Source organism: Seriola dumerili, unplaced genomic scaffold (assembly GCF_002260705.1).
Source record: "Seriola dumerili isolate Sdu_G_001 unplaced genomic scaffold, Sdu_1.0 BDQW01000149.1, whole genome shotgun sequence".
Lineage (NCBI taxonomy): Eukaryota > Metazoa > Chordata > Actinopteri > Carangiformes > Carangidae > Seriola > Seriola dumerili.
The window spans coordinates 19,027,804-19,043,382 of NW_019174404.1; the positions used below are offsets into that span (position 1 = coordinate 19,027,804).

A 15,579-nucleotide genomic window follows, 5' to 3' on the forward strand; every position below is an offset into this window, starting at 1 on the left:
TATCAACTTAAAGACAATATATAAAACCTAACCATGCTTATTCCTTTCAAGTGCTGAAGAGAGAAGAGGCAATTATAGGAGTACTATCAAGATAAAGGTGTAGTGGATCCAGTTTAGTCCTTTGGACACAACATCTCTTTGTCAGGATTTGTATAGCAAGTTTTGTTCAAGCCAAAATCTGCAATCATATGCAACAATATGCAATAACTGAAATAGTCGAAAGACATGCCTCTTTACTGATTAATTAAAAAGCAAATAATTTATCAGTATCACAAACCACTTTGCGCCCGGTTATTTTCAAGGCCAACCATTTACTTATGGTGCAGACAGTTTTGGGAGTGGGAAAGCTTTGGTAACCACTGGAGACACAATCATAAAAACATTTCCCTTTCATACCTTCACGCCTCTCTCCCAAGGAAGTCCTATGGCTACTGATTTGTCCCAAAGGTTTGTTTTTCTAATATTTCATGTATCATTATAAAATCAACTGGCACTGTCGCCATGAAAATTGCATTCAGACTTGAATTTGTTTGTTGTGCAGTAGTTAGTCATGTTCAGTTTAGTATTTTTTCTGGTGGGTCTTTTAATTCCAAGGCTGTATCAGAACAACCGGTTTGATTTACCTCTGTTTTCTTTTATTGTCAGCAGCTGAACAGCTGGAAGATCTGATGCTGCTGTGGCCATGCTGAGCACTGACAAAAAGACCTTGATGTCAGCAGTGACAATAGCACTACAGAGCTGGAGAGTGGAGGGCCCCGAACACCAATGTTCAGCAGGGTGCTTACTGAAAAAAGGAAGTGGTAGCTGTGCATGACTCAAGAGCAAGTGTATAATGAGGGAACTTGTCCACCATCCCAGCCTACAAACCCATACATATAAATAAAATATCAGCACTCCAAAGTTCAAAGTATCTATTATTAATAATGCTAAATCAACTTCTATCAAAATCACAGCTTAAAAGTAAATTTGTTGCTCAAACTTCAAGGGCACTGGCCAAAAATAACCTACTTTCCTACCAAGAATTTGTTTTATCAACCAAAATATTACATCACACCCAGGTACAAAAAAGCAAAACAACCAATTACAATATTGCTATTCTTAATTACAGTAGTGTAGCAGAAAAACTGTAAAAGTAATCTACATCTCAAAAATTCAATAATGATGCAGCACAAGTTGGCTGCAGTAGTTGTCAAATCAGTTAATGCTAATATAATGCGTAATGAAACTCAACACCACGAACAAACAAAAGACAGATCACTTAGCAGGCTGTTAAAGGTGTGACAGACAAAGTAAGGTGTTTTCCCATGTCTGCATTTCACGACAGTGCCCAGTTTATACCTGATAGCATGTAAAGGCAACCACATGTACGGGAAAAAAAAAATTTGATGTTTGTAATTTTTGTTAGAAAAGCTCTGAGGACATGATGAAAAACTTTTTGATAATTGCAATATTAATTATATCCAACAAGGCTGTTATTTTATAGCAGAGAACAAATGTGTCCACTTGTTTTAAGATAATAGACATGAAATTGTAAAAATACAACTGCTCTTCAAAGGCACAACTGTTTGAAACTAATTTTGACCATCAATGAAATGGCTCATTAATTAAGATAAAAACTCTACAATATAAGTAGTTATAAAATTGCCTTTTTGTCTTAGCATTATGTAGAAAATTGTTTTGCTAATAGCAACCTTAATGATATTGTGCGGGAGTATTCAAAGATGAAGTTTAAGTATCTGTTTAAACAAAACACTGGCACAGATGTAGGAAATTTTGTATAATAAGTCACAGCTTTAAACATTTTTGATATCACAGGGACAACAAAGTGATTGAGACATACATATGAGTAAAAACTCGAATAATCTGATGAGAAATGAAGCTTTCAGGTGTCATATTGATTCGGGTCATCCAAATATACGTAATGCTAGAAATCTCATAGTATTGCATTGTACAAGCAACATACTGTCTTTGATTTTTCTGTTTTTAAAGATGCTGCACAAAAAAGATGACTCAGATATTTCTGTTAGAAATATAAATTATTTGCACTTGACAAAAATCTCTGATGCAGTTAAATATGACTTCGATAGATAACAATTTCCCTACCCCCCCAACTACCTAAATTTGTTTCACAGCAGCCATATAAATTCCTTCGTTTATGATGCCTCAAGCAGTTTTTGAGCATTCAGTACAGAATTCATTAATGACTTCCCTTGAAATGTACTGAAGAGAAAACAACAGATCAAAAGAACTGTTCGACCATGGATTTAATCTTTAAATGCAAGTTATCCTTAGAATAAATGATCTGTTTTATCTCTTAACAATTAATCTGTGGGCCCAACAGAAAATTGTCTGTCGATTTCACTGTTTTACTCTTCTGTATTTACAGATCTTATTGTTATGAATTGATTAAACTGTTCCATTCTTAAAGACATCATCCTGCTGTGCTATACAAATAGATTTGCACTTTTTCTACAAAGTAATTATAGAGTATATAACTGTATATAAGAGATATCTATAGAGCTCATATAGCTTTTACAGTATATTGTGTATTTTAATACCTGCAGTACACTGGCTTTTTTTCCAGATACTCCAAAGCATAATAATGTTGGGTGATTATGTCATAGGTTATTATGGTGCGACATTTCTCATATATTGTATATTGACAGTGTCATTGATTTAATGTTTACTTGCAAATAAAGGTTATATGGCTTTGATAAAAACTAATCATGCACAGTCTGGAGAAACTGGTAGCTACTGTTTGTCAACCACGCTAGCACTCATCAAAGACTGTTGAAAGCAAGGAGTAGCAACTGTTTCACAAACTGTATTAAGCTGTACAAACACATCACAATTTAAGAAACCAGGGCTTTTGTTTTGATTTAGAAACCATATAGAAAATTACAATCTCGTGAGTTGCATTGTTTTCAAAAGCCTGACAATAAACTCTATGCAGATATTTTCATACTGCCTGGACTGGGTTATTGCCAATATCACTATGCATGGCAGGCAGACCTGAGAGACAGAAAGTAGGATGGACACAGGGACAGGGAGTTGAGACAGCAGACTGTTAATACTGTGTCATGTCGCCAGTGCCAAACAAAGTAAACAAGCTAGTCAACAGAGAGCCTTAGTAGTGATTTAAAGAGGGTTAGTGTTGACTTCAGCCTGAGGGACAACAGTGTCTGTGCCCAGCAAGCTGACTGATTAAGTGGCCTTGTTTATAGACAGAGCTGGTACAAACCATGCCAATGGGTATCTTCCAAATGAGTAAATGATGCCACAGGCCATTCACGAGACTGTCAGCCACAGGTCCACAGGAGAAGTAAACATAAATGAGGATTTTCCAACAACTGTCAATTGATTTGTTAAAACATCATCAACAGTTGCACTGATTCAAAGAGTAATTTAGGTGCTCTAAGTGGATAATTGTAAGTGGACGACTAATTTAATTTTTTTACTTCCTCGTTATTTTCCATGACAAATCTTAATTTGAATGTATAATCACCATAGTCATAAACTACTTCTGTCAGTTCCATACTGAGTCATAGGCTCACTGCTGTTTTATATACAAATTTTACACATGGAATGCATGTTTCTGCTAACAATTTCATTAGGCACCCAAGCATGCAGTTGCATGGGAACTATTTTCGTTTTCTGCATCACCAATAGGCAGTGTCTTCATATTCTATTCTCGCAGGACTGAATTATTAATACAGCACAATTGCAACAAAACGACTTGTGACATTACAAACTTACAAATTTTGCCAAAGGGCAAACTACTCGCCCACCACCACAGAGACCTGTGCTGAATTCCTGGCAGTGGCTTAGTTGAGCATTCATACCAACACAATTGGCATTCTTTGCAGGTGGGAAGCCACTGAAGCTGCCTGCTAGCAGCTGAAAGGAAATGGCTGACATGTATTTGTATTAAGATCACAGAAGGGCCAGAGTTATTAATAGGCTGACTGCGGTCCAGGTCTGGACCCAGGTGCCTTCCTAACCCAACCCGGACCTATAACCTGTAAATTATTGAGAATTATTACATTTTGATGGAGTGTTTCTACCTTATCAGGCGCAGCTTTTCTAGCCTTTATGGCACTAGTCATGTGATGCTACTCAGCCAATCATTCTCAGTCAGTGAGTGAGACACACATACAGGGGAGAGACAAGATGAGAGAAATAGTCAGACAAATAAGTGGGGAAAGTGTAGAAGTGAAATATAAGAGGGAAAGAAAGAAAAGGAGGTGTCAATGCTTTAAAATGATTGGTTGATGATAAGATGTGAAATGGCGTTAACAAAAGAGAAAAAAGGAAACTCAAGCTACACCTTTGTTTTCTAAAATTAATTCTAAGATGCACATTTTCTGTTATGTACTTATTACAGCGCTGACTTTCCTTGAAATGAAAAAAAAGAACATTTTTATTAGAAAAGTTATTGTTCAATTTTAATCAGATACTCCTGCAGGACACATTTACACTAACTCTCAGCCTTGCAGCAGATACATTGAATGTGTAAAAGTTATGTGCTGCAGTACACACAACTTTCATACATTCAATTATGCTGTTGCACACTGAGCAGGTTTAGAACAGCCAAAATGCTTTTTTTACCCTCCATACTTTCCTAACTGATCTCAGGGTTCAAACCAACAACCATCCCTGTAACATTCCCACTCCTCTTGCTTCTATGCTTGTAGTTGTATGACCTAATTTTCTTCACCGCATATTATGTTTCAGAAACACTTTGTTTCACACACTTAATCTTGACACATTATCAGTCTAGTATAAGTAATCAGAAAAGCTCTACGAGGCAAGAGAAATTTCCCTTTGACATGGCTGACGAAAAAATTCAAAATTCAGCTCACTATTGTTTTCCTCCACACACACGCACACGCACAACGCACACGCACACACACACACACATCACACACAACACACACACACACACACACACACACACACACACACACACACACACACACACAACTTGGTAGGAGTTGATAATGAAGCAAAGAAAATTAAATCTATGAAGTCTATCTTGACCATTGACAATATGCTTTTGGTCAATAGTCTATTACTGCTCATTACACAAATAAAGTTAAGTCAATAGCAATCAAGACAACAATTACCTCTAATAATCTACCTTCATATAAAAGTGAAAGTGTCTAAATAAAGCTAATAACAGTAAATTTGTCATTTGTCTGTATGTTTTTGTTTTTTAACTTGGACCTCATTGGAGCTTGTCAACACAATGAATATCATTTACATTTTCTAAACACTTTAAAGTGGCAATAGCCAAGTTTTTTGTAATGACTATAGGATAATGACACCAGCAGCTTCTGGACTGCTTCTCTGTAAGCATCGCTTTCACTGTGCAATTCTGTCCGCCACCAAGAACGAAATCTCCCAGGAAAATGAAGGCTCGGATAAAAGTGCGTCTGCCTTTGCGCAACCAAAACAGGAAGAGGAAAGCACTTTTGTTTCCCCTGGCAGCTATTGGTAGTTTTCCCCTGTGGAACAACTGAAGTAACTGTGGAAACTCTATCCACCAAGAGAAAAGAGCCCCGCTGTCGGAGGAGGCAAAGAAGGCGATGAGGGAGAGGTAAAAAAAAACAAAGTAAAACAAGAGCAAACCTTGGACGGGTATTCATTAGATAGAAAGAGCTTTGGCACTTGAGAGGGTTGAAAACCAATTTTCAGATGGCATTGTTTCTACTAGATCAGTAAGTAAGAAAACCTGCCAATTCATTATTTATTAATACAACTGGGTGTTTGTAACGAGAAAGCAGTCACATAATTTTTGTTTACCCTTGTTCAGAGTGAGGGAGAGACAGTTAATTAATTACTAATGTTCAATCTTTTCATATTAACATACACTTGAATTGTCCGTTTAAGAAAAGTTACAATATGTTTGTGTAGCTGTGTTGCAACAGGTGCATCTCTAAATTTCACTTTGCCTCTCTTATTTCCAAAATGGTGTTGATCGTTTTGTGTCCTTCGTTGTCAGTAGTAGCTCTGAGGGAAACAGAAAGCGAAGAAGTCTTTGCAACAGCGGCACCAACAGTAATAGCACTTGGAAGAGCTAAGGGAAGAAGAGTTTAAAAGCAGTCTGTTTCCAATTTAAAATGGATAAAAATTTGTGAACTCTAGGACCCAAAAATCAGGTCCAGACCATCGACTGTATATTGAATAGAACCCACACCAGCAAGCCCTAACTAACCTAAATAACCTAAAGCCACAAATAGTGCTAACATTTTAAGGCTTCAAATGACATTGTCAGAGAAATGTCTCTGTCCCATTACTGCATTGTTTTGAGGGTGTGAGCTGTCAAAGGACACATTTTAACAGTCAAATGTCCAACAAGATTGTTGCTACCTTTTGGGTCTGCCATGTATTTTTTGTCCATGTCAGAGAAAATGTATAAAGTTTGGAAGCGCAGCAGTACAGCAGCAAAAAAAGGTCTGATACAAAGTCAAACTTTAAACATTTCATTTCGGAGGGGTCATCAAAGCATTCAATCATAACCTCTCACTTTCCCAGAATTGACTGAATACAGAATACAGTGTGTTCAAATAGTGTGGTCAAAAAACTAATTAAAAGGAATGCACTAAAAGCCTTGCATACTGACTGGACACTGACAAAAGACAGAAAAAAAATTTCAGAGGCATGTTGAAGGGTATGGGCGGGATCCGTTCACACTAGTTACACGGTCTTGCCTGGCAAATAGGCTCAAGATCCAACAGCTGAGGGAAATATATAAAGAACTGGGACATGTACTGCCTTTGTAGTCGAGACAAAAAGGAATGAATACATAAATTAGTAGATTCTCTGAGTAGGAAAAGCACCCCGAAAAAAAAAAAAAAAATCCCTCTCGGCAACAGATACCCACCCAGTAAAACTAGCAATCATGAAGTCTGTGGGAAGGTAGATAAGATTACTCAGCAGGCCGATGGTATCTCCTGGAGTGAATTCCTTAAGGCTAGGATATTATCTGATTATGGAACACTAAAAGGGAGATTGTTGTATTAACTACATTAAGGCCTTTTTGCCATTTTTCTTCTGCCCTTGTCTCTCTGTACCCCTCTTCCACCACCCTCCTGTGCAGAAGAAAGAGAGAAACTTCTCTAATGTGCCTGTGTACGTGCTAATGTGAAAAAGTGTGCAGTCTGCATTTTGTGTGCATGTTTAATTAATTTACCCAGATAAGAATTAATGTGTTTGTGTTTGCATGTGCTCCAGTGCATGAGTGTGCCGCAGATCGACCTGAAGGCAGTTTTGTTCTTCAGTGTTAGCTTATGAGTGTGTGTTATGGTCTAGGATGGCTGACAAGGGACTAAGGACCAGCCAGCCAGCAGCCTCTCAGCTAGGCAAGGGGAGTTGATGGATCACAATCCACTGGGGGAAATCAACACTTCCTTCCCCTGCCACCACCTCCTCCCTGCCTCCTTGCAGGGAGAAATTCCAAAGCTGCTCTCAACAAGAGGCCTGGAAGCACTACGCCAGGGCTGCAGCCAAGAACCACACAGCAGGGAGAAGCAGGTGGAGTATCTGTGAGCTCACAGTGCTGTGTGTAGCAGGCTGCATGGACCCTGTTCAGATGATAGAAGGGGTGTCTATTGCCTGTGTACTTGGGGAGCGATATGCAGTATGATGAGGCAACAATGAAAGAACAAAAAGAATTAAATGATAATGTAAAATGTGTGGAAATAGATGGTTACACTTTAAATGCGCTCATTTGTTCTGTTGGAAAATGGAATAAACTATTATTGAGTATTGATTTTTGGCATGACACCATCCTTCTGTAGTCTTCTATAGCTTTTTGAAAGAGTATGAATAGAGTTCAATGATGGGGCAAAATTTACATAATTGCAGGGGTGGTTTGGTGCATGGAGGCATGTCATGTTTCCATCATTAGAGGCTGGAGTCATAAAGTTAAGGTTATTGACAGATACATGCTCAGTGTTTTAGGTGGTATACTGGTCTACAGGAGAAAGGATAAGGTATCCTTTAAGAAATCAAACTTTCTTTCTCTGCTCTGTTCTTCTTTTTCAATTACACAGTAGACATTATGAAGTGCAGCACAAAGTAAACAAGCATACAGAATGATTTGCCAACCACCTATAACCAACTGTAAAGAAGCAATAACTGCCTTATTGTGGACATTTTGACTAACCTGCTGCTTTGAGCAGTAATGTTAATATCAAGCTCTGCTTGTGAGACCAAAAACCACAACAACAGCAGAGCCCCTTAGCTTAGAAAGTTAAGGGGGGAAATTGAAATATAAACAGAGAAGCAGCCCAGTTTGTGACAGCTGAAAACGTGACAAGAATCCATTACATCTTAAACTATGTCTCAGTCCTCCTAAACTGGTTAAAGAACTGGTGCCAGGAGAGTGGGAGTGAGCAAACAAACACGGATAAATCCAAGAACAGTTCCTCTGTGACACATCTTAGCGACTCGTTTTTTTGTTGCGATATCATAGCAATATTAAATTTGTAGTTATTAAAGAAGTAACTACTTGGCAGTTGGTAGAGAGCGTACCTCTGCCAGTGCAGTGCAACTGAAAAGATATGCCAGTTCCACAGACTGGATTTTCACCAAAGGTTTATAGTTTCTTTCATGCTCCATTAAGCCACATTAGTCCATGAGCACATTACGACTCCACCTGAAACAGGACATCAGATATGGATGCTCAAATATTAGTCAAGTATTTTAGCCCAGTATAGTGACACTACATAGCCAATAATCAGCAAATCTGTATTAATTACAGCTTTCTTACCCTGAACTGCTAACATTCAAACAAAGACAAAATGAGAGGAAATCAAATTAAATGATGGGGATGATGGTGGCAGCTGTGTTCACTTTGCCTTTTCATGTCAATTACAAAACAAAAGAAGAGCACAGTGCGGTGCAAACCTCCACAAAGGCCGAACAATCCTACACATCTTTTGTTCTGATTCCATCAGCTGTTGTGTGAAATGATGATGTCAGCATTACAGCTTCACAGCCATATGAATTGTCTGATTGCTGTGTGGTAACTGCTATCATTTTTAGTAATTTTATTAGTTGCATGTTGAATGAAATAGTGATGTAAGCATTCCTAAATATTACTATACTATTAAGGATTCAGTATCTTCTTCCACCAGATTATGTAGATCTGCACCAAGCTGTGCGAACTCATAGGTCCCAATACCATAAATATGTCTGATTTTTTACATCAGGACATCATTAGCCTATTTCCTGATAAAAACAGAAAATGTAATGGGTTCTCCCATGGCCCATGCCTCATCCCCCACCAGTTTGGTGCAAATTGGTGCAGTAATTTTTGTGACAAATAAATAAAAAAAATGAGTCATGTTAATAATCTCTTATGAAAACATGATTTCATTTTGTCCATTGCAAAACCCATTACTATTGTGTCGGTGTGCTTGAAACCTGAGCAGAAACAGTTGTTTTCTGTTGATGCTGATAGTGGTACAGTTCAATAAAGGTGTCGGGGGGGTGTGAGACTGCTGATACCATACAGACTCCTGCAGGTACTTGCTGGTGCTGAGAAAGACTGTGAGCAGACTGCGGTAATTTAGTGCTAGCCTCCGTCACAGAATGAAATGAAGTGCAAGGGCGCTCAGTCATGCTCAACAAGTCCTTCTGTTTATTATCAGATGGCAACCATCACTTCACGCTCTGGCTGACAAATTCGCTGCCACATATAAAACATGTGTGGTGGCACATGGAGAGAGGCGTGTGGGTTTGTGGCATGCATGAACAGGCTCACATTAACCACCACACACTTGTACAAATCACCCTCTTTTTCTTAAACATGATTTACACTCAGACAATTTCTTTTACCTTAAGACATACAATCAGACTTCCAGAAGGACTGAACAGTAAACACTCACAGCACAACACAGCTTGTGCACACATCTTTAGCATGGCTCTGCAGACAGTGGCAGACTGGGGGAGGGGTTATATGCCTGCACTTGTGTTTGCACACATAGATTGGTTGTGGTTGTGGTTGTGTCCTCTAGTGATGCACTGACTGGATTATTTAAAGACTGGACAGTACCCACAAATACAAACAGGCAAAGACAAACTCAAACACATTATTGATCGCACAGGTTCAGTAAGCCTGCTTTCAACTGAACTCAAATAAAAGCCTTTTAAAACGCATATATACACACATGCATTGATTTCAAAATGCTCACCCCCCCATTTGTGCATGCATGGAGCTCAAAGCATCCTCGCAGACACACAATTAACTAACTAATTTAATTAGCTATCCTGCCAAACAGGCGCTTCTTTTAATTACTTGTGGCTGCACCCAGCAAAGTCTCTCACAGCTAGCAGAATAAGAAACTCACCATGGATTTCCTTAACTAATGACTGTGGTATACATGTCGACTATAATGAAAGCTCGAAGAATAACCAGTCAAAAGCAGCCTACATCATTCGAGACAATCTGGTCCTCGAGATATATGAGGTAAAACACGACACAACAATCCACCATTCCTCCCTCTGAGTGAAGCCGAGGTATTCTAACATACTTTTACTGTGCTGGAGAGGACAGGGTTTTTAGTGAGCCAGTATTCGTGTTAATAGATGACAGCAATGAGCAGATATAAGAAATAAAACAGCAGGGGTAGAGGCGAGCAGAAATCAAAAAACTATCAGTTTTGTCATAAAGCCTTGTAACACAAGCCGGCCCAATTATAGACACAAACAGGTTCCACATGATATGCCAGTACGAACAATGATTACAGTTCGACTGCCCGAAATGACGCTTATACTGGTGGAGTATATTGATTGCCCCCTTTTCCTTGTCAGGGCCAGCTACTGCTACACTTGTGACTGAGTGGCTGCAGCTTGCAGTCAGACACACAAAAAAGCAACTTTGTACAGTTTAGATGAAAGATTGATAATGAAATGCACCCTATTCTGACTGCACGCTGCACAGTAATGTACAATTCACATATGATTGTATGTATGTGCTGTTTAGAAAGCTGCAGAGGTAAGGATGAAAAAGATTTAGAGCCCTGTGCTGTTATTCTATGCTTATTTATTTTAAGGGTTTCTTTAACTGTGCCCCAAAATGTCCATCTGTGCCCCTAAATCTTCTCATTTAGGGACACAGATGGACATTTTGGGGCACAGTTATAAAAAAAAAAACAACAACATTAATTCATCTTTTTTTAAACAATAAACACACAGTATGCATAAGACACAGAGGCAAACTGATTTAATAAGGAGTTTTGAAGTTGGGACCTAACAAAGGAGGGATGCAGGGGATGGGGTTTCACAGCATTTCGTCCAATCTAAATCCAGTATCAAATTAGTCATGGAACTAACATTAGTTAATGACAGCTGATATGACCTGCCATTTTTCCTTGTTACCGCTGAAAACGTCGATCAGCACTGGCTAAATATGAGAAGGTGGTACCTGTTGTGTATGTTCAGCTGTGCTAAAATGAGTTACTTTTGATTTCTTTAATTAACTGATAATCTTTTTTTTTTATTAATACAAATAATTATATGAGCATATACTTGCAATGTTTAGCCCTGCATCAGTTGTGGTTTAATGTATGATCTCCTTAAGATCTATGATTATAATTGTAAATCAAACCCAGTGTCAGTTTTCTTTGAAGGTCTACAATGTCACTTTAGTTTTACCAAAGGCATATATATTTCATTTAAAGAGCAAAACTACATTTTTTTTGTATTCATCTGTTTAAACATCGTTACTTAAAATAGATGTGCAGGTAAACACCCCATAATAAATATGGCATGTGTCTACAATATAGGACATGAACAGAGAAGCACTGCCCAGAGCTACAAAGAGTTCATCAGCATGCCTCATAAACAAGGCACTGTCCTTTTTTGTAATATATTCTGTCTTTACAGGAGGCTATATATTTCTTTATACACTAGCAGTGAGCCAAGCCTAACCCTGGAGGCCTAAATCCATCTGTGTTGCTCTCTGTTTTAATGTGCTCCTCTGAGAGCCACTCATCCCTCTCTCCCTCTCTGCATCTTTGCCGTTTCTGTTTGTGGGAATGGGAGAACGTGATTGCCATGGTAACCAAGCCTACTTCCACTGACATGGACGCTGGTGAATTGCAACCAGGAAGAACCATTCAACACATCAACAAAACCCAGAGTGTATTGAAGGTCAGAGGTCAGACCGTGTGGAAAAAGCGGGCAAACCTCCATTGTCAATATACTGAATCTGCGCTGCTGTGGTATCTCATTGAGATTTCTATAAACGTTCTTTAACCTCCGAGTCCTGATGAAAAACAACCAGGATAAAGTAATTGAGCTATGCAATACTGAGAACAATAAATTCCTCTTCCCAGAGTTTTAAGTGCTGTGTTTGATTGGTGGGCCACTTTTTTTCTATTGCTGCATTTGCCATCTGTATGGATCAATTCCTCAGCTGAGAAATTTCTCGCAAATGGAAATAAATGTTAATTTATCTGGATTACCTGAGCCCTGGAAGAGTCAAAGCAGGAGTGATTTCAATGCCTGTTGATGGCCTGTCCAAGAAAAATAAAGGTCCCTGAAGTGAGTGATCAGCTTAAGTGTGAAGTTTTAAACCCTTTATTTCTTGAGTTGAGTTTCATTGGTACAAGTTGCATCTCACAATTCAAGCACTGTTGATTTCAGAGGGAGACACGTAAATAAACCTTAAATTGGTCCTTAAATTAACAGTTGAAATTGTTACTTTACCTCTGTTACACCAGCTATTGCAATATATCATGGCCACTACAATTTGTCTGTATTGTAATTAATAAAGTAATTCCACTCCAGTGACTAAGAGCTGGAGCTTTGTAAGATAATATTAGTGGGCTATATTAGTGCTGTTCTTTTCCACTACACCTGCTTGTTAATTGACAGATCATCATGCTGCTGCAGGTGCTGGTGTTCTTTCTATGGCAGGGTCTGATAGGGTCAGCTGCATTTTGGGCACAGTCTAAGTATCCTCAGATCTAATCAGGTTTGGTCTGACTGTGTTCTCTGGCCCCTTTGGATCTTTTCTCTCTTTTGTACAAATGAATATGTGCAGATCAGGTTCGGGGTTTCCACAGCTCCATTTCAGAGCAAACATTTTGGATCCGTGAAGACCTCTAATAAGAGTCATCCTGAAATAGCTGTAGTTTGCGTGCTATGTAGTTCAGGGGTATTCAATTAAAATTCAAAGAGGTCCAGTTAGACAAAATTTCCTCAAGCAAAGGTCCAGAGCATTCGTTGAACAGCTTTAACATGTCCTTTTATTTCTTTCCCTCTTCTATCCCACTTTCCCCACGTCGTCTCATCTGTGCACTCACTGACTGGAGTTGCAATGATTGGCTGAGTGTGTCACGTGACCAGTGCCATAAAGGCTAGAAAACCTTTGTGGGTTAAAATAAAAATGCTCTGACAAAATTTAATATTCTCAATTTATAGGTTATATGTTTGGGTCCTGGTCCGGACTGCCTATTAGTGACCTCTTATATAGATGGTCTATACACTATATCGTTGGTCATTAAAAGCACAGCTTCAATACTGCACTCAAGAAGGAATTCTTTTAATTTGCTGGGACTACATGATTTCACTGAGCAAAAAGGGAACTTGATTTTCCATCAAGTCTTTTCTGGCTCTCCTGCCTGCTCTTTTTGGAACGGTACTGTACTCTTGATTGCAGGCACAATTACACCTTTGGCTTGGGGCAGCAGCTCAGCTTGGCTTCAGACACTGACTGGCAAAGAAGATGCAGCTAGCAGGGCATAGATCTCTCCTCTCCCTTTGGTATCCAAGCCTGTGGTATTTTTAAATAGTTACACTGTCAGTTTGGCATTTAGCACCGCAGTTGATGGACACTAATAGGGGCTTGGCTGCTCCACTATTACCCTAAAGAGAACCCTTGTCAGCAAGTATGTGATCAGTTGCCTGATCACGGCTGTAAAACTGCATGACCACCATAACCATAATCCTTTGGCCACACTCTATATGGATTTTACACAAACGTCGTTTATGCACGTGTGCTGTGTGTGTATATTTTGCCCGTTACTGAGGTCATCTAGCCCCACGCATCATATTAATAGATGGAAGCAACACAACAGCATCTACAAACAACATGAGCTACTTTGTTTCCATTTCAAAACAACCCAGATGTGGATGTGGATGGAGATTGAGATGGGGTCATATATCTGTGACCCTTTATGAAGATTTGCATCTTCAGTTCGTTGACAAAATATGCCCAGCTTTAGCATCATTAAATCTGTTCATATGATAATACATACACAGACAACTATTGTTCCACTGTGGAATCTATAATACATTAGCATACATTAGTACGCAGTGTGACTGGCCAAGGTAAATGCAGTTGGGAAGAAACACATTACGGAGAAATATATATCCCACGTTTGAATGGAATTGCTAAGGATTAGGATCTGACTTTTGTCTCACCAAGTGAACTTAACTGAAAAGTGTTGCAGTAATCGGGTTCATACAAACTTCACTGCTGTTTTGCAATAACACCTGCACAGTAACTTTCTGAAGTTGTTGGACTAACCGACAACTACCTTACTGACAGATTGATTTGTGGTAGTTTCTGGCTGAAGCTCAAAATTGACAAACCCACACTTTCTCAGCTGCAGTAAAGTGATGGCTTCAGATTGTTCAATGACAACAGCAACTTCAAATTTTGTTCATTGCTCTCAGCGCTGCAAACTACATCATTGTGTGAAATGGCCATAATGTTTCTGCAGGAGGCTGATAGGGTTCTTGATCAATATCAGTGACTCAGTGATTACTTGGCCATTTGCTGAGACATGTGGCTTATGACCCACCTCTCCATCCACAAAACTAGCCAAAACCAAATGAAATTTAATAATGAAGGATTTCTTCATGGTAAACTTAAACACTCAAGATCAAGAGTACAGTTTTATAATCAATCATTACTGCACTCTGGATCCCTGATGGGCATCACTTCAAATGGAGAGGAGGGTTTAATCAGTGAAATCAGCTTCAATTTGGCTGGAATGAATTCCTGACGATGTCTGAGAGTCAGTGCCTCGGTGCTGGGGGGACACCAGGCTGTCTGAGCCTGCAGGATCCAGACGGTGTACTGTGCACTGATTCTTTGTATAGTGATTTGCAGTGGAATGAAACAGGCCAGGTTGGAGTGACAGTGTTGACTTTTATTTACACTACATACAATATCTGCTCCACACCCTCAGATCATGCCTGTGTCCACAATACTTATCTTCCCACTAATCACAGACCTTTTTACTACCCATATCAGGACTGAATCTTTGTTCTCAAATACTTGCAATTCAGTTCATCGGTTTGATCTACCACTGTCCCCAGTTAATAGGATCACTTTTGATGAGACATTCACTCTTTACCAGCACTTGATGCGTTTGATTTATTTCACTGGTTATACAGCTGAGGAACATTGCTAAAATTGGGATGACAAGACAAGGATGATCATTTACACATATCATCCTCTCAAGACTTCTGTAAAACTCTTTTCTCTTGGCTAAGCAAGACATCTTTTCAACAGGTCCTGTAAAAGCTCTCATAGGAAACCAATCTTGATGTCTT

General features: G+C 39.0%; 2 protein-coding genes across 2 annotated transcripts in view; one reads left to right on the forward strand and one right to left on the reverse strand.

Annotated features, from left to right (window-relative positions):
* clip4 (CAP-Gly domain containing linker protein family member 4) overlaps positions 1-697 on the forward strand; it is a 174,287-nt gene extending 173,590 nt beyond the window's left edge. Inside the window, exon 15 of the mRNA XM_022751153.1 lies at positions 649-697. Within this exon, the coding sequence (XP_022606874.1) occupies positions 649-652 (4 nt within the window). The 3' untranslated portion in view covers positions 653-697. The remainder of the gene's footprint in view (positions 1-648) is intronic.
* The window catches only part of alk (ALK receptor tyrosine kinase), a 321,320-nt gene that overhangs the window by 125,482 nt on the left and 180,259 nt on the right, over positions 1-15,579 (reverse strand). The window lies entirely within an intron of this gene.